The 19,862-nt window shown below is 43.9% G+C and overlaps 1 protein-coding gene across 1 annotated transcript in view; it reads left to right on the top strand.

Annotated features, from left to right (window-relative positions):
• The first annotated feature begins 3,704 nt into the window (after positions 1 to 3,704).
• LOC141140962 (serine/threonine-protein phosphatase PGAM5, mitochondrial-like) overlaps positions 3,705 to 19,862 on the top strand; it is a 29,044-nt gene continuing 12,886 nt past the window's right edge. Inside the window, exons 1-2 of the mRNA XM_073628533.1 lie at positions 3,705 to 3,847; positions 10,587 to 10,762. Of these exons, the coding sequence (XP_073484634.1) occupies positions 3,705 to 3,847; positions 10,587 to 10,762 (319 nt within the window). The remainder of the gene's footprint in view (positions 3,848 to 10,586; positions 10,763 to 19,862) is intronic.

Genomic DNA, 19,862 nt, shown 5'->3' with positions numbered 1-19,862 from the left:
TTTTTTTTTTCATTTTTTTTTACAGTCTTAAAAAAAATTACAAAAAAAAAAAAAAAAAAAAAAACGGCAAAAACGCACCAAAAACGCACCAAAAACGCTGCAAAAACGGTGCACTTGCGTTTTTGATGCTTGTCCATTGAAATCCATTACATGCAAAACGCTGCTTTTTGCATGAAAAAAAGTCCCCGACCCTTTCCAAAAACGCAGAGAAACAAAAAAGCATTGATGTGAACATGTTCCATAGGAACCCATGTTAAAAAATTCCCATGCATTTCTGCAAAATGCAAAATGCATCAAAAAACGCGCTAGTGTGAATGGAGCCTTAGGCTCGATTCACATCTATGCATGTTGCTTTTGAGCGTTTTTGGAGTTTTTTTTGTGATGCTTGCCACGTTTTTGAGCAGCGTTTTTGTAGCGTTTTTACAGCGTTTTTGCTGCGTTTTACGGGGTTTTTTTTACAGTTTTTTTTAGGCTGTATACAGTCTAAAAAAAAAAATTAAAAAAAAAAAGCCAAAAACGCATCAAAAACGCACCAAAAACGCTGTAAAAACGCTGCACTTGCATTTTTGATGCTGGTCCATTAAATTCTATTACATGCAAAATGCTACATTTTGCATGAAAAAAAGTCCCTGACCCTTTCCAAAAATGCAGAGATACAAAAAGGCATTGATGTGAGCATGTTCCATAGGAACCCATGTTAAAAAATTCCCATGCATTTCTGCAAAATGCAAAATGCATCAAAAAACGCGCTAGTGTGAATGGAGCCTTAAAGTGGGGTTCCACCCAAAAAAAAAAAACTACATGAAAAATCCTAAAAAAAAATACAAAAAAATTTGGATATTTTTTTTTTACTCACATCTAAATGCCTGTTGCTAGGGGGTCCCTCGTAGTCTGCCTCTTCCAGTGCCTGGGCTGGTGACATTACTTCCCCCTCGGCACAGGAAGGGCTCAGCTCTGCTCCCTCCCTCCTGTCAATCATCTGGGACCCATTACAGGTCCCAGGTGACTGAGCGGCCAATCACGGCGCTCGGCGCCGCTCGCGCATGCGCAGTGGGTGCCAGGCTGTGAAGCCACAGCCCGGCGCCCACAGTTGCAATGCCGGCGCCGACCGAATGGAGGGGGAGACGAGCGGGGCTTCGATCCCCCGCATCGATGGACCCAGGGACAGGTAAGTGTCCAATTAAAAGTCAGCAGCTGCAGTATTTGTAGCTGCTGACTTTTATTTTTTTTTTTTTTTGACTGGAACTCCTCTTTAAGGCTCGATTCACACCTATGCATGTTGCTTTTGAGCATTTTTGGAGGTTTTTTTTTCATGCTTGCCGCGTTTTTGAGCCGCGTTTTTGCCGCGTTTTAGCGGCGTTTTTGCCGCGTTTTTGCCGCGATTTGCGTTTTGCGTTTTTTTTTTTTTTTGTTTTTTTTTTTACAGTCTTACAAAAAAATTACAAAAAAAAAAAAAAAAAAAAAAAAAAAAAAACGGCAAAAACGCACCAAAAACGCACCAAAAACGCATCAAAAACACTGCAAAAACGCAGCACTTGCGTTTTTGATGCTTGTCCATTGAAAACCATTACATGCAAAACGCTGCTTTTTGCATGAAAAAAAGTCCCCGACCCTTTCCAAAAACGCAGAGATACAAAAAAGCATTGATGTGAACATGTTCCATAGGAACCCATGTTAAAAAATTCCCGTGCATTTCTGCAAAATGCAAAATGCATCAAAAAACGCGCTAGTGTGAATGGGGCCTAAGGCTCCATTCACACTAGCGCGTTTTTTGATGCATTTTGCATTTTGCAGAAATGCACGGGAATTTTTTAACATGGGTTCCTATGGAACATGTTCACATCAATGCCTTTTTGTTTCTCTGCATTTTTGGAAAGGGTCAGGTACTTTTTTTCATGCAAAATGCAGCGTTTTGCATGTAATAGAATTCAATGGACAAGCATCAAAAACGCAAGTGCACCGTTTTTGCAGCGTTTTTGCAGCGTTTTTGATGCGTTTTTGCCGTTTTTTTTTTTTTTTTTTTTTTTTAATTTTTTTTTTAGACTGTAAAAAAAAAACTGTAAAAAAAAAAAAAAAAAAAAAACGCAAAACGCAAATCGCGGCAAAAACGCGGCAAAAACGTCGCAAAAACGCTGCTCAAAAACGTGGCAAGCATGAAAAAAAAACCTCCAAAAACGCTCAAAAGCAACATGCATAGGTGTGAATCGAGCCTTAAGCTGAACTGCTGAGCTGAATCTGCAGATTCTTGTTACAGGAATTCTTCTTGCTTGATGTAAACGCGTGTGTAAAGGAGCGACTAATACAGATTTAAAAGGAACCCATAATAGGAGAAATATTTAGTATGCCATTGCTGAACTTTCCTGAAAATGCTAGATGCCTGGCTTTCATGCTGATCCACTTGGCATCAATACATTCTGAGTCACTGATCACTAGAAAGTATGCACATCAAGCGTTTGCATTTAACCCTCACATCACCTGCCACTTGCTTGTGGGGCTGTGAATTCAGAACTGTTGAAGGGGATCTTTCATGAAAGTGGATAGTCCACTTTGCTCACAGCCCCTCACTCCCCATAAACATTTTGCTTAAAAAAAACCCTGTTAAAACAAATGATCTTGGCTTCTGATGCTTTCGGGAGGGTGTGGGTGACAGTTGCTCCCAGGAAAGCTGCACGCTGCAAGAGTATATGTGAAAAACAGTGCTGTGTCACTCCTTTCCATTTCCAATGGTGCTTACACATATACTTTTATGTGTATAAGCACCCTTTTATTGGCTGAAATTTGTCTTTTTTGTCTTTTGTCTTTTTTTAACCAGACAGTACAATATTCCAATATGATAATAGAAAACATATATCATAAAAATTTAAAAAAAAAAAATGAAAAAACTATTCCTGTGTGTCTTTGTTAATCAATTTTATACGGTGCATTTATACTGTGCATTTACATTTTAAAACGTGAAAAAATGTCTATGTGTATGTCTTTAATAATCACCCCACTTTTTTGCTGCACGTTTGACAGTCTCTCTGTGGTCTTTGTTAGTCCATCCCCACTGTGCAGACAAAAACCACTGTAAGGGTTCCTTTATTCAATCTCCACCACCACTTGTACTCAAACACTAAGTGGGCTTTCACCTTCTCTATTTGACTAAGGATGAGCTCCGGCGTGTTCGCATGCTGAACGTGCCGAGCCCGCCAGGAAGTCGGCACGGTGCAGCGCTAATCACAGGTAGGGAGACATTTCCCGATCTCTGCAGCCGCACATCGAGAAAAATGTCTCACTGATTGTGATTAGCGCTGCGCCGTGCCAACTTCCTGGCGGGCTCGGCACGTTCAGCATGCGAACACGCCAGAGCTCATCCTTATTTTTGACCTATATCTTTCAGCAGGACACGCTTATTAACCCTTAAGGGGATATGCACATTACATTTTTTATTAATGTGGGTGCTTTTATGACATTTTTGCCTTGAAAGTCTTGAAAGTCAGAGATAGCAGAACTAGCTTCTCCAGCAGAAGGCCATTAATTGTCTCTTCAAATCTTACCACAACTGTGCCCTTTAAGGCAGTTTTAGGTATTGATAATTGCCCCTCCCCAAAGCCTCATCCCCTCACCATCTAACACCTGCATGCAGACTCCTCCCGCAGTACCTTACAATATAAAGCCTGCAGACAGACATCTCTCAGTGTTGGTGGGTTTGTTGAGCAGTTATCATGTTCTTGCGCAGAGCTGTCCTGGCTGGTGGAGCAGCACTTTTTGCTGCAGTGATTTTGAAGCACAATGGGGAAGACTCAAGTGAACCTGCTGTGTCATGGCCACCACCCTTCACCAGGTGCTGGGACCCCAACTGGGACCGGTGAGTTCTTTGCATAGTAGATGTGACTTATTTTAATGCTAGAAATGTTTGAATATTCTCATGTGGGATGAGCAACTCCATCACCAGCCTGGCCTATTGTAGTGTACCAGCTACTACTGCTCATATACAGAGGGGATGTGTGACCCATTTACAAGTTACTTATTGTGAAACCTTCCTATAGTGAGCAAAGTAGACTGAAGCTCCCCCCCCCCTCTTATTTGCATAGCTTTTACCATTTTGAGATTATAGTCTGTAGGAAGGTCTTAGACCTCCTATAGTGTGTTGTGAGGCATGGTGGGTGTATAGCTAGTTATTGGGCGCCAGACACTTCTTGGATGCAAAAAGTTTCTTAACAAACCTTTTTGAGGGAGGGTTAGGGCCAGGACACCCTTGGGTAGTTACAAGCTTAATTGGTAGACTCAGACTTCAATAGGAAACTGGCCATGCAGGGAAGGGCATCCAGCAAGACTACATCTGCATGTGTAGGAATGCTATCTCCTATGGCAACAGTCTTTAACCATTCCAAACACAAAGCTCAACAGTTCTTTCACTATCTCTCCTTGTAGTTCTTTAGCCCACTGATTCACTGCCACTGAATCCCTTGAGATCCTTCAATCTTCAGTGGTATCTTCCTCAAGTGTCACCCCTGCTTCTCTGCTGGGTCCCTAGCTTGACACTCTAGATGCCTCTCAAGCTTCACCCATGGTCCCTGACTTGACACACAAGGCTGCTCTACAAGTGTCACCTCGCTGGGTCCGTGCCTTGATTCCCGCTGAAGTTTCCGGATTCTTCACTATCCCAAGTTGGTGAGAATACTGCTCTGGTGCTTCAGTTACTCACTGTGGTCCTTGGTAATAAGGTGGTGAGGACACCACCAGTGGCTTACTGGCGACAGCTTCCCCTCTATCTCCGACCATGACAAGTTCTCCAGCCGACAGAACTGTACTTTTGGTTCAGGGGCGTAACTACCACCATAGCGACCCATGCGGGCGCTGTGGGGCCCAGTGAGGATGAGAGCACCGCTGGCACAGTCTCCCAGCCAGGGGAAGAGAGAGGAGAGAAAGAAGCGAGCTGTCTGTATCAGCAGAGAGCTGAATTGCCCGATGTAAGAGCTTTCATTAGAACTTCCAGTGTTCCCAGGGCTCACGTCACATAGCTCCACCTCTTGGCCCGGCGCCTTTTGATAGACAGAACGCTGATCCAATGCGGGACATGTGATGTCATCAAAGGCGTCGGGCCAAGAGGTGGGGCTATGTGACGATGAGCTCCGGGAAGACGGGAAATTCAAATGAAAGCTATTACAGCAGGCAATCCCGCTCTCTGCTGATCTGGGTGGCTTGCCTTTTCCTCTGCATAGGTGAGGCTGCATGGGGCACAGGCAGACCAGGCTGCATGGGGCACAGGTCCCGCTGTATGTGGCACAGCTCATGCTGCATTGACACTAGGGCAGCTGTGGGGGGGGCTGTTTGCAAGGGGGGGGGCCCCATACAACATTTTGCTATGGGGTCCTGCTATTTCTAGTTACGCCCCTGTTTTGGTTGGACTGCAAGCCAGTCCCAACCCTGTACTGCTCTCTTGCTTCTGGATAGGCTCCCAGACAGCCTTGCAGCCAAATTTGCCTGGGATGGGCTCCATCTCCAGACTAGCAACCCGGGCAATATAACACAAGTCCACCCAGACAGCTGTCCAGGTGGCACAGAACATGGATCACCTGAATATATAAGCTCTCCCAGCAGGCCAAGGGATTCAAGAAAACCCCTGCTTGTTGGCTGAGATGCCCCACATACCCATAACCTGACCTTGGGTTGCCCTTCTCATATCTAGTACCACCAAGTACCCAGCCACCTGGTAGTAGAAAAGTGCAACAAGGCCAAACTTAGGGAGAAATCAATGGATCTCTAATATCAACCAAGATAACTACTGGCAAATTTGTGAGGAGCAACCCTGCCTAAATGCGTGGGTGCTAAAGGTCTATGGGCAGCTTTACATAGATCCAAACAGGTGTTGTTGGCTTGTATCAGGGCTGCAAAACCTTGCTCTTGACAGAGCTGCTGGGTCTTTAACTGCAGAGGGGAAGTCCAGCCTGGAGGCCTTTCTGCCCTCCTGGACAGCACTGCCATGTGCTTGCTGTTCATGAGGGCCTGGATGCTGAAGCTACAGAGAGCTGACTGAGTGGCTGTCGCCTAGTCTGGTGTCACATGATGTTGGAGGCAACCAACTTTCCCTGAACTTTTGTGTGTAGACTACTGTGGCATCTTGGCTCTTTTGGGCTGCTGCCACCCCTCTTGTGCTACACAAGCTTAATATTTCATTAGCGACTGTACCACTGGATTTTATGCAGAATGAAAGTTGACACTAAGGGTCTATTGGGGGGGGGGGGGGGGGGGAATCCCATGCCCCCCCCCAAAAATTCTCTCTCTTTCTCTCCCCTTTCTCTCCCCTTTCTCTCCCCTTTCTCTCCCCGAGAGACTCTGTTGTCTTCATGTGGAGCCGTGCCTCTGGCCTCTGCCTGTCCCGCTGCACTGGTTGCTAGCACCTGTACCGCCTGGCGTATAGCAACCATTGACATCAGTCACATCTGAACCACTGCTGAGAGCGAGGCCCCAGCATGCAGGGCTTTCTTCCTCCTCTGTGCCTAGTGAGTGTTGGCTCCACCATTCATTATCTACAGTATTTTGAATTTAGCCACACACCTTCTGGTGCTGAGTCTGCCTCTATTGTCAAGCAGGGTACAATAGTTTGTGCTTCTTACTGAGGAAGCCACATGTCCTACCTCATGTGGGGACACAGGAACTCACAAATCAAATTATGCATGTAGCACACCCCCAGGAAGGGTTTCCTGTTTTTAGTGGGAATCCTAGCACCCTCGAGGGCCACCAACAGCCTCCTCGGCTCTCCATATGACCCCTGCTGGCATGGCCCATGTCTATTTGAAGTGGTCTGCCCCTTCCAAACCTTTTTTGCTTGGGATTTGTTGAGGTCCTTATAAATATGCATGGCAACCCCTCCTTATACCCTCCAGCTCTGGAAGTTTCTATCAACTTCCAGACCAAGAGAAAGTATTAGATGCCAGATGAGTCATCCAGTCCCTGAGTCACTAAACCCTGGCCCTCAGCAAAGCTAAATCTTCCTATACAGACTTCTAGCACACTTGAGGGTGCTACATGCAGACAAGTTGACTGTTACACATTGCATCTGGATTAGATTTTCTATTTTATAAAACAAAATAAAAATGAGACCTGCAGTATTTCTGACCTTTGTTACAAAAACATTTGTGTAAAAAAGAGGCAAAACAATAGTACACTGTTTTTCCCATTAAAGCTGTACAGGGGGAGGTGTCAGGACAAGTCTGATCATTGGAGAGCAGACTGAGTTCCCAGCATAGCTAGGGAACTGACTATGGCTGCCAGGGTGTGTGAGGGCATATTCAGAAGTAAGGGGGAAGCACAGGGTTGGGACTGCGGCTTGCAGTCCAACCAAAAGTGATGGTTCTGCCAGCCGGAAAAACTGTCAGTGGTAGAAGGGAAGCCTTCGCCACTAAGGGACTAACCACCTTCACAAGGGGCCACAGTGAGTAACTGAAGCAAGTACAGGAGCAACATTCTCACCAAACGGGAAAGGTGGAGAATCGGGAAACTTCAGGTGGTGATCGAGTCAGGAACCCAACCATCAGAGGTGACACTTGCAGAGCAGCCTTGTGTCAAGCCGGAGACTGAGCTGGTCAGTAGGGGTGAAGCTTGAAAGGTATCTGGAGTGCCAGGCTAGGGACCCAGCGGGGAAGCGTGGGTGACACTTGAGGGAGATACCACCACAAAAGCCTTGAGGATCTCACAGGATTCAGAGTCTGTGATTCGATGAGTCCAGTGAGACTAGGAGCTCAAGGGGCTGAAGAGCTACAAGTGAACGTTGTAGTGAAGCTGAGAGAATTGTTGAACTTTGTGTTAGGAGCTTGACACTCTTAACACTCTCACTGTTAAATACTGTTGCCATAGATGGCAAACCTGCACGTGTAGATGTGACGCCTTGCTGGGGCCTTTCCCTGTACAGCTGTCTTTCTATTGAAGTCTTGGAGTCTGCCCTATTGAAATTGCAACCACTTAAGGGTGTCCTGGCCCTAACCCTCTTTCCCTTGCAAAATGTAAAGGACTGCTAAACAAACTTTTGCATCCAAGAAGTATCTGGAGCCCAATGACTTTCACCATCTTTGTACCTACCATGCCTCTCCTGCTTCATATTGAAGTATGTCAGTGGTCTGTGGCCTTAAAGGTTCTCATTAGACTGGAAGAGGTTAGATTCTGCTACAGTTTTATGAACGGGGAAGGCAGAGGGGAAAAAACGGGAACACCAGGCATTTCACACAAAGGAAGCAATACAAAACAGGCACATATCAGAATATGAAGTGTTGGGGTAACAAACACTTTAACTGTTTAATGTACAACTATAGGTAAAAAGCTTCCATTTTTGGATGGAGCAAGGGAGGATTATAACCCCTTGGGACTTTCCTTCACTTTCAATGATAATGGTAAACAGGACAAATGGAGTGAATCTCCCTAACTGGGGAACAGACAACAATAAAAACTGACAGGTTCTAATCCCTCTGAAACTAAAATCTTGCCTTGACTATGGTATTAACCATGGCTTGTTACCTGCTATGCCAATAAAACCACCCCCCTTTCCTCCTAATGACCACACAATTTAATAAAACTGCTGCTACAGCAAATTTACCTAACCAATAATTACCATTATCAATAACCTTTTTTTAAACATAACATAGTTTATTAACTATAATGGAGCCAAGGTCCCAATAGGCATAAACCAGAACTGTACCTGCTAGTCACTTGTAAGGGCTCCAGTCGTGAACTCCTGACTTGGAGACAACTAGAAGGTACCCAAACTAACTGGGAGCTGTACCTGATGGGTCCCTACACCATAACTTTTTTTTAAGTGCCCATATGACCTAAAAGGACCTTGCACCCCCTTGTAAATATCACCATGGTTTAACTTCCAACCATGATGGCGTACTTCCAAGCCCCCATTGCACATCAGAAAGTGCTTCACCTTTTACTCTGGCCTTGTTGATGCCCTCCACTGACCTGGGCCACCATATCAGACCATACTCTAAGTCTGTGTATTCTGATCGACCTGAAGAAAGTCAAATTTGATGTTCCTTATTAGCTCTCTCTTGGACCGTAGCCATAGGTGTGCGCAGCCTATTGCATTAGAATGTGCACCTCAAAGCTCAAACACACATGCCTTTCTTTGCAGCCTCAGCTGCACAAGACAGTGAATGAATGGGAAGTACTCTGTGCTAAACGGCTTCCTGTTCATTCACAAATGGAAGCATAGTAAACAGTTTATTATGCTTTGGTTATGAATGGACACAGTGAGTGTGTTCACTATGTTCATTTAGAAAATAGGTTGGTAAAATACATATTTACTAGCCCCTTAGCCCTATCCTGAAATTCACCCCACAGCAGCCGGGGGGAGAGGCGAGGAGGGAAGCCAGCATCACGGTGGGGTGGGGGGGCAACGAGGTGTGGGAAGCCTGGGCAGTAGGGGAGTTGGCACCGTACATAGTGATTAGGGTGTGCCCAGGGCACACCTGGCACACCCCCTGCGCACGCCTATGACCGGTTAGCCCTAAATTTCCCCCCAGCATGTACCACCAAAGCATAAGGGGCTCTATCCAGCCAAACATAACGCTTGACTTGGGATCTATTCTGCTCTACAATAGACCAGGCATACCGACCCAACAAACCCTGCCTCCTCCCTAGGAATGCCCAATTGACATCTGGCAGGCCAAACATCAGCTCTCCTCACACCCCAATGGACATAAGAATGGCCCATGATGCAGAAGCCATTCCCTGTAAAGAAAAACAAACACCACACACAGAGAATAAATAAAGAATGCAAAACCATCCATTCCCCGCCCCTCCACTAGCAGAGGGGACAAACAGGACAACATTCAGGCCCAAACACCCTAACTTACAGCAAGTGAGGATGCGCGTGCAGGTGGTATCGCTGAGATTCCCCACCTGCCAATGTGCCACAAAAACCCCCACGCTTTCCCTCCGTCGCGCCGCCTCCATTAAGGTCCTCAATGCAAAAGAATGAGAAGCAAATCGGACAGACAGGAACAAGCTATTCCACTCTTTCCCTGCAGACTGCAACTGCCCCCTTTCCTCCTCCTATGCCACTTCCCCTGTCATGCCAGCCCTCTGTTATGGCTTTGGGGTTGTACTCCGGGCCTCTCTTTAGTTATACATTAACTTGAGGTAATGCTATTGTGTCAAGTGCCTGCATAGGGTCTCTTGGGGGGGAAAAAAACTAACCCTTAGGGCTTGCTCACTTTGCAGTGTTATACATTTTTCCAAGTAACATGCATCGCAATGCTCCTGGCTGGAGTTAAAACTGATAGGTGCCTGCACAGTAGAATGCTGCATTTTACCATGCCCTCTAGTGTGAAGTGTTTCACAAGAGATTTTCAATCTTTCACCCAAAATTCACCTTTCCAAATTGGGGGGGGGGGGGGGGGGGGGAGAAATGTGTATCTTGGGTGACTTCTAGCTGTAGACCCCCTAAAAATGGCGGGTGCTTGCATACATCTCACAAGTTTTAAAGGTTTCACCTGTGTCCTAGGATTTGAAATTGGACATTACAGCATCAGTCTACAGCTGAAACAATTTTTGGATAAACTGCCTTCCTAACACTTACTTTTTTTTTTTTTTTACTTTTTTAGACGTGAACCAATGTCTCTGATCAATCTGAATGACCTGAAGGGCAATAGTGAGGGCGACGTCCTGAAAAGCCAGCTAAAAAAATATGAAGCAAAGGCCAAACGTCATATCTATCTTGTTCGCCATGGACAGTACGTGAAAGGTGAAACCGACTCTGAAAAAGTTCTAACCCTGCTTGGTAGGTTTGTTTGAATCTACATTTAGAGGCCTAGCTATTATGCCTATGGTCTCCATGTGAAAAAGGGTGTATGGTCTTGACATTTCTAATTTTGGGTTACAACCGGTCTGCTTTTAAACCACTCTTTCACACTTCTGCTTGGGCCTGACTGAGGAGGGTTTTGCTTCAGTGCATGTGTAAAGACAGATGAGTGTCTTTGGGCAGTTTCAGTACCCCTTTTGCTATTTCACATGGTGCCCAAAAAATTTATAGGGACCCTTTAATATATAATAATTTTTTTATTTTTTGTAGGCAAAAAATGGGTGTGGTTTAAACTAAATGATATGTGGTTAGTCTGAGATAAGGGAGGGACTACAGGCCCAGATCCTATAGCACAAAAATGTGTATTCCATAAAGTTTAACAATCAGCAGATACTCCAAACACCTGGTGTGGGCGCTTCAATCACCTTGGCACCATTGTATTGTCAGAATGATTGAAGCGCTTATTTTTTTTTTTTATTACGTTGTGATATAAAATAGTTCAACTTGCCATAATGCAGACTTGGTGGGAGCCCTGAGTCACTTGCCACCGTCGCCTCCCCCTTACATCAGGTGTTCACCAGAGTAGCCCCCCTTACATCAGGTGTCCCAGCAGTGGGACAAAAGGCAGAACTGGCCATGGTGACTGCCAATAGAAACTGGGCTGCCCCACAGCCTTTCCTACAACAGGTGAGAAAGGGTAAGGTATTGGCAGCTCATTTTCTATTGGCAGCCACCTGCCTGGCTCCGTCTCTTGTCTGTTCCCATCGGTGAGTGACCTGGCTATATGAGAGCTGATCTTCTGTAAAATGGTGACCGGCGGAGACATTTCACTGTCAGCTGCAGACCTCTGGCGGCAAAAAATGGGAACTCAGATTTCCCGGGAAATGCTGAAAGCGGGACAAAGGTCTAAATGTCCAGGGAAATTCAGGACAGTTGGCAACTATGGTTTCATAATTGGCCGAAGTGAGGAATCTGATCTGTGGTCTGAGAATGCAAGGGGCCAGTCAGCCTTTCAGCTTGGACAGAGGGACGCTAATGCTGAGGTACTGGGTTGAATTACTTTGGAATATAAATTGGGTCTGGTCTTTGTGCTTTCCCAGCTCTGGTTCTGCTAATTGGTCTAGACTCAGTATTGGGATCGTTCTAAGCCAATGGGCTTTTTGGATAATTTTTGTGGGGTTTTTTGCACTGGTGATTTGATCAGTTTCACTGCCTTGAGGACTGGAGTTGAGAAACGCTGATCTAGAGTATGTAGCAGACATTGTATATGGGGGGGGGGGGGGGGGGTTACTGAGTGGGCAGACCATACCCTAGACCTGTGTAGTGCTGCCCTCTTGAGGATTGCAAGATGATCAATACACCTCTGGCGACCCTGAGAGTCCTGACACCTTGGCTTCAAACTTTTTTTTTTTTTTTTTTTTTTTTTTTCCCCTTCACAAAAAGGTCAAAACAAGAGAAGTCAATGTGCATAACTGTCAATACTTTGTAGTACAGCTCCAGGTTGCTTTTGGATAAGTCTATGAGCTTACCACTAAGATTTTTGCCCATTCCTCCTTGCAAAACTGCTCCAGCTCCAAGTTGGATGGTTTGTGCTTATGAACAGCTATCTTTAAGTCTGTAGAAAAAGCAGTACAGCGCATAAAATAAAGATATGAATGTAAAACTAAAGTCCAACATGAACAAATTGCAGGCAATATTCCAGTGATTCCTCCAGTGACTCAGGTGACATAAGAGAAACGAAAGGTGACTGTAGTGACACACATGATATTAAAAAGCCTGTAGTAATATGCCACAAGGACACAGCCATACAGCTACTAGAATAAAATAAAACATAAATACAAATTGTAAAAATATGCAACAAAATTATAATTATTAAAACAATCGGCATAAACCCCATGCTTCCGCTCGACATCCTGGGTCATCCAATCCATTAATGCAAAATACATATGAAATTAACATTTTAAATTAATGAAAAACTTTACAGAGAGCAATTACTAGCGATCAGAGATGAAGCAGTTAACATCGAGCTCGACGTTCAAGCCGATTTTTTTTTTTGCATATTTTTACAATTTGTATTATGTTTTATTTTATTCTAGTAGCTGTATGGCTGTGTCCTTGTGGCATATTACTACAGGCTTTTTAATATCAGCTTTTTATTCATAGATCCATGGCTATTTCATGCAGATAGTGACTTCCTGGTTTGAATGTTTTGACCCTGGTTACTATAGTGATGGGCACATTCAAGCCTATTGGTTGCTTGGGAGGAGCTTATGAAGTCACTTCCTGTTTCTGAGTAGTTAGACTGGGTTACCATAGAGAAGGTTACACATCTGAGCCCATTGGTTGATGGGGAGGAGCGGACTTGCATATAAATGGTGTTCTCACGTTCAGCTGTCGCCGCTGAGGAAGTCCCGCCCACTTTGAGGGACGTAACGCGTACGGCATCTGTGTACGTGCTCCGATCGTGACGTCACCCGTGCTCTCCGCTCGTCCATCCTGTACTGGGACATCCACTCCATCCATACTTTCATCCTCCGCACTGGGGTACAGTGCATTGTAATGTGAGTGCCTTTGCATATCTTTTAATAAATCGTTTTAGCACTATACAGAGAGCACTAGATCCTTTCTTAATTTTTTTACATGTGAATATCTGCCTGTATGCTGATCACTGAGAGCTGATATTTCTAAGCCGCTGCTGTTGCTGTCCTCCTATGGTATTGTCCCTGTGAGGGAACCGCTGATTTTGACCTGACTGATTTACTCAGGGGTCCATCTATTGAGGTGAGCAGCTGGTGTCACCGAAGGTGGAGGTCCATGTGTGTCACTACAGTCGCCTTTCGTTTCTCTTATGTCACCTGAGTCACTGGAATATTGCCTGCAATTTGTTCATGTTGGACTTTAGTTTTACATTCATATCTTTATTTTATGCGCTGTACTGCTTTTTCTATATGCTATTTTATGGGATTTGATAAATTTACCCTCAGTATCACAGCTGCTTTTTAGTTAGGCTTTGGTCCGCGCTGGTTGATTTTTGTTTATCTTTAAGTCTGACCACAGATTTTCCATTGGATTGAGGTCTGGGCTTTGACTAGGCCATTCCATCATGTTGGTAATCTCAAACCATGCAGAGCTTATTACTAATGTGCAGATAAAGTAACACCTGGGTAGCAGTGACCATAACATGATTTCATTTGATGTTAACTGTAAACAAGAAATACATAAGGGAAAGATAAAAACACTTAACTTCAAGAGAGCAAATTTTCCAAGGATGAGGGCTGCTCTCGAGGACTTAGACTGGGAGGGAATATTGGCAGCGATAAACACAGAACAGAAATGGGAATTCTTCAAAGACTGTTTGGGACCTCACTGCAAAGTATATTCCCATGGGCAATAAGTTTAAAAGGCTAAAAAGAGAACCTATGTGGCTCACGGTCAAAGTTAGAAAAGCTATAAACAATAAGAAAAGAGCTTTTAAAAAATATAAAAATGAAGGAACACTAGAGTTGTTTAAATGCTACAAAGAATTTAACAGAATATGTAAAAAGGAAATCAAGGGTGCAAAAATTCAAAATGAACGACAGATCGCAAAAAATAGTAGGACAAACCCCAAAAAATTCTTCAAATATATTAATAGTAAAAAGGTCATGTCTGAGCATGTAGGCCCTTTACAAAATAATCTAGAGTGGGTGACTGGGGACAAGGAGAAGGCTAATTTATTAAATACTTTCTTCAGCTCTGTGTATACAAAAGAGCATGGGGAAGCTCATGTCCATAATGGGGGTGGTATTGACACAGCCCCCAATGATCCACAATGGCTCAAAAGGGATATGGTCCAGAAATATTTAGACAGAATAAAAGTGGATAAAGCACCTGGACCTGATGGCATCCACCCACGGATCCTAAAAGAATTTGAGCTCTGTAATTTCAAAGCCATTGTATCTAATTTTTAGGGACTCATTAATGACAGGAATGGTACCACTGGATTGGCGCAGGGCGAACGTGGTGCCTATATTTAAAAAGGATCAAAGTCTTTACCAAGTAACTATAGACCTGTTAGTTTAACTTCTATAGTCGGGAAGATACTGGAGCGTTTAATAAGAGACCACATAGACGAGTTCTTGCTGGAAAAAACATTTTTAAGCAACAGACAGCATGGATTCATGAAAGACAGAAGTTGTCAGACAAACCTGATTTCTTTTTATGAAGAGGTAAGTAAAACCTTGGACAGAGGGGTGGCTGTGGACGTGGTTTACTTGGATTTTGCAAAAGCGTTCGATACAGTTCCGCACACACGGCTCATGTGTAAGCTAAAGTCTACAGGGTTGGAAATATCAGTTTGTAAATGGATAGAAAACTGGCTAAAAGACAGAATTCAGAGAGTAGTGGTTAATGATTCTTACTCTGAATGGTCTAAGGTTATCAGTGGTGTACCCCAAGGTTCAGTGCTGGGACCCTTACTCTTTAATATCATTATAAATGATATTGGGTCTGGGATCAAAAGTAACATTTCTGTCTTTGCAGATGACACCAAGCTATGCAGTGGAATAACGTCCTTACAGGATGTCTCCAATTTACAAGCCGACCTCAATGCACTGTCTAATTGGGCGACTATGTGGCAGATGAGGTTTAATGTTGAGAAATGTAAAGTTATGCACTTGGGGGCTAAGAATATGCATGCATCATACATTCTAGGGGGAGTACAACTGGGGGAATCCGTAGTGGAGAAGGATCTGGGGGTTTTGGTAGATCATAAGCTCAATGGCATGCAATGCCAAGCTGCGGTTTCCAAAGCGAGCAAAGTTCTTTCTTGTATTAAGAGAGGTATGGACTCCAGAGAGAGAGAGATCATTTTGCCCCTGTTCAAATCATTAGTAAGACCTCATCTGGAATATGCCGTTCAGTTTTGGGCACCAGTTCTCAAAAAGGATATCGGAACTGGAGAAAGTGCAGAGAAGGGCAACCAAACTGATAAGAGGCATGGGGGAGCTCAGCTATGAGGAAAGATTAGAGGAACTGAATTTGTTCACTCTTGAGAAGAGGAGAATAAGGGGGGATATGATCAACATGTTTAAATAATATAAGGGGTCCATATAGTGAACTTGGTGTTGAGTTATTCGCTTTACGGTCAACACAGAGGACAAGGGGGCACTCTTTACGACTGGAGGAAAAGAGATTTCATCTCCAAATACGGAAAGGTTTCTTCACAGTAAGAGCTGTGAAAATGTGGAATAGACTCCCTCCAGAGGTGGTTCTGGCCAGCTCAGTAGATTGCTTTAAGAAAGGCCTGGATACTTTCCTAAATGTACATAATATAACTGGGTACTGACATTTATAGGTAAAGTTGATCCAGGGATAATCCGATTGCCTCTCTGGGATCAGGAAGGAATTTTTTTTTTCCCCTGCTGTAGCAAATTGGAGCATGCTCTGCTAGGGTTTTTTGCCTTCCTCTGGATCAACTGTGGGTATAGTATTGGGTATATTGTTTTTTTGTTTTTGTTTTTTTATGGTTGGACTGGATGGACTTGTGTCTTTTTTTCAACCTGACTAACTATGTAACTATGTTTACATGTTTCCCCTTACACCACTCAAGTTACTTTTAGCAGTGTGTTTGGGTCATTGTCCTGCTGGAAGGTGAACCTCCATCCTAGCCTCAAATTGCATACAGTGGTACAGGTTTTGCTCAAGAATATCCCTGTATTTAGCACATCCATCTTTTCCCTCAATTCTGACCAGTTTCCTAGTCCCAACTGCTGGAAAAACATCCCCACAGCATGATGCTGCCACCACCATGTTTCACTGCGGGGATGGTGTTCTTTGGGTTATGTGTCGGGTTTGCGCCAGACATAGTGTTTTCTTTGGCCAAAAAGTTCAACTTTAGTCTCATCAGACCAGAGCACTTTCCTCCACACATTTTGGGCGTCTCCCACATGCCTTTACGCAAACTCAAAACGTGGCTTTCTTCTGGCCACTCTGCCATAAAGCCCAACTCTATGGCTGCTTTTTGTCGTCCTATGTACAGATACTCCAGTCTCTGCTGTGGAACTCTGCAGCTCCTCCAGGGTTATCTGGGGTCTCTGTACTGCCTCTAATGCCCTCCTTGCCTGGTCCATGAGTTTTGGTGTGCCAAAAACTGGTCTCTTGGCAGGTTTGCTGTTGTGCCATGTTTCCATTTTTGGTTATGATTTGATAGTGCTCCTAGGGATCATCAAGTGTGTGTGTGTCTATACTTCTCAACAACGTTTTTCCCTTATGTTATAGAGCATTTGATCAACTGCAACTCCATTTTGTAATTTCCCCTCAATTTTATAGTTCTTACTTTTTAAGGAATGTACGTGCCTTATCTTACACTGTCTTAAAATGTGTTACTTTTTTTGCTTGAGCTAAGGTTTAATTCAAACCCCCCCACTCTGAGTCATTGTAGCTGGATCCTAGGAAAGGCATCCTATGTCCTTGTAAATAAGTTGTCTTTGTAAACTCCCTTTCAGCTGCCTAAACATGAGACTCTCTGTAGAAGCCTGGTTAACTTGGGAGCAAGCTTACCCCTCATATAAATGTTTATCTTAATAAAGCATTTCAGACTCAATTTACACATGAAAGCTGCCTTGTGTCATTGGCCTTCCAGAAATCTGAAGGGTCCTGGTGGGCTACCAAGGAACAAAGGGTGGTCTGCTGTACAGTAATCCTATCCTTTCACCTTGTTTGGAGAGTTCCTTGGTCTTCATGGCAGTGTTTGGTTAGTGGTGCCTCCTTAGGTGTTGCTGCCTCTGGGGCATTTCAAAAAGGTGTGTATGTAATCACAGATCATGTGACACTTAGATTGTGGACATTTCACTAATTAATTATGTGACTTATGAAGGTAATTGGTTGCACCAGAGCTTTTTATGGGCTTCATAACAAAGGGTGAATACATACATGCCTATCAGATTTTTTTTTTTTTTTTTTTTTTCTTTCTAATTTTACTTCACCACCTTAGACTATTGTGTTCTGATCCATCACATATAATTTAGATTAAAAAAAATTGAACTAAAGGCTGTAATGTAACAAAGCCAAAGGGGTAAATACTTTTGCAAGGCACTAACTATAGCACAATTCAACCTGCTCTGTAAAGTTGGTGGAAAAAGGAGCTTTGATTTTAGAAACTATTCCTTAAGAGCCCTTTCACGCTAAGGTGGTAGTGGTAAAGCGCTGCTAGCTTTAGTGGCGCTTTACTGCTGTTAAAAGCATCCTGCTAGCAGTTAAATGGTTAAAAGCACCCTTGTGGTGCTGCCAAAGCGCTTTGCAGGCACTTCAGCAGCACTGCCCATTCATTCCAATAGGCAGGGGTGGTGGAGGAGTGCTGTATACACTGCTCCCACACCACTGCAAAGATGCTGCTTGCAGTGTGAAAGCACTTGGGCTATTGCACTAGGATGGCTTGAGAGGCACTTTACAAGCATTTTTGCCCTAAAATAGCACCTGTAAAGTGCCTCGGTGTTAAAGGGGGTCTAAGTGGGGAGGAAAGCAATGGTATTCCAGTGTTGTGTGAAAATCCAGTCAATCTTCAGCTAGCTTTGAGTACTTATTTGCACACACAGAATACTTCCTGCTAAGGTAGAGTAGCTGTTACAATAGATTATGTCGCAAGTAAACAACATTCCTGTGCAACCAGAATTGTAATGTGAATTCAGTGATCACTCACTTGGAGATCTGCTGTTGCTTGTAGTTCCACAAACCTTAATAAATGGCATGGATGTCTCTATAGTGTCCATGATGTACTGGAGCAAATTTTGGCATCAAAGATGAGTGTAGGAAATAAAGATGTCTAGACAGTGTCTTAAATTGGGCAATCATCCACTCGCCACACTGGAACAGAAGACAAGGATGATGACCCCTTAACTGTATGGCTCAAGGGGCGGCCTCCATGCCGCTCCACGGCTCACACTGATCTGATTACTCTGCAGGGTGGATTGGACAGGAATGATCTCCAGGCTGCTGCCAAACAGTACAGACTGTCCAGATGTCCTGCAAGATATGTGCTGGGTAATTTTGTTAAAGTAGGCTGCAGCTCCTCACAGTAGCAGACTCCCTGCTACACATCCATGCCGATCTTAAGAGCATGCCAGACCCCAGCCTTGCTGCTTATAATCCCTCCCAGCGATCTGCGCTTCTCAATCAGCCTGCTGGTAGTTGTAGTTTCACATCATGCAGCCAAAGAGTGAATCTCTTCCAGATGGACTACATGTCCCAAGATGCCTTGCTTCCTCTAATCAGTCACAGAATATCTAAGCTGGAACACTAGGGGAAAACAGCTCCTTGGGAACAGCATCTTCTGATTGCAGGAAGTGTAAGTATCCAGCTCCTGGCTAACCCTGTCTGTGTTGTATATAGTTTGGGAGGAGCCATTTTGTGAACAGTTAAGATTACATGTAGGGTTGCCACCTTTTCTTCAAGCCAAACCTGAACACTTTAGCGGCACACAGCATTTATTTATTTTTTTTCTATTTGACCAGCAGTCAGTGATTAGACACCTGCAGTCCTAGCAACCAAAGTGTAGCGGCCTCATTGGCTTTGTAAATAACGAGGAGAGCTTCTGACATTTGCAGTACTTTTATTCTTTTGTCTCAAAGGTGTGCATTAAGGCTGAAAACCAGAGGTTAATCTTTTGACTCCTTAAACACTATAAGCACCATTTGCACTGAAAACTGTAAAACGACATACTATACGTTGGTCTACAGAGATCACCAAAAAGTTACAACAGAATTAGAAATGTGGTGTTCCATTATCTATACACATCTAAGGAAGCATGACTATATGTTCAAACATGTGGCTTGTCTACAGCATATCTTTTAACTAACAGCATGGACTCAATTTGTGCCTAAACATACTGACCATGCACCTTTACTGCATACCTTGCTCTGCTTGGCAAGGGGTGCAAATTTTAAACTTTAGAAAACTTCCATAAACTGTATCCTTCCCACAAGGTACTGCTGGCTTGCCTGGATGCTGAATTAAATGAAAGCCCCTTGCAAAACTAGAGGAAGCAGGAAGTGTCTGGTTAAAACATTCCCCAGAGAAACAAGAGTAAGGCAATAAACCTGTC

Source organism: Aquarana catesbeiana, linkage group LG01 (assembly GCF_042186555.1).
Source record: "Aquarana catesbeiana isolate 2022-GZ linkage group LG01, ASM4218655v1, whole genome shotgun sequence".
NCBI classification, from domain to species: Eukaryota; Metazoa; Chordata; class Amphibia; order Anura; family Ranidae; genus Aquarana; species Aquarana catesbeiana.
This window is presented reverse-complemented; position numbering and strand designations above follow the sequence as displayed.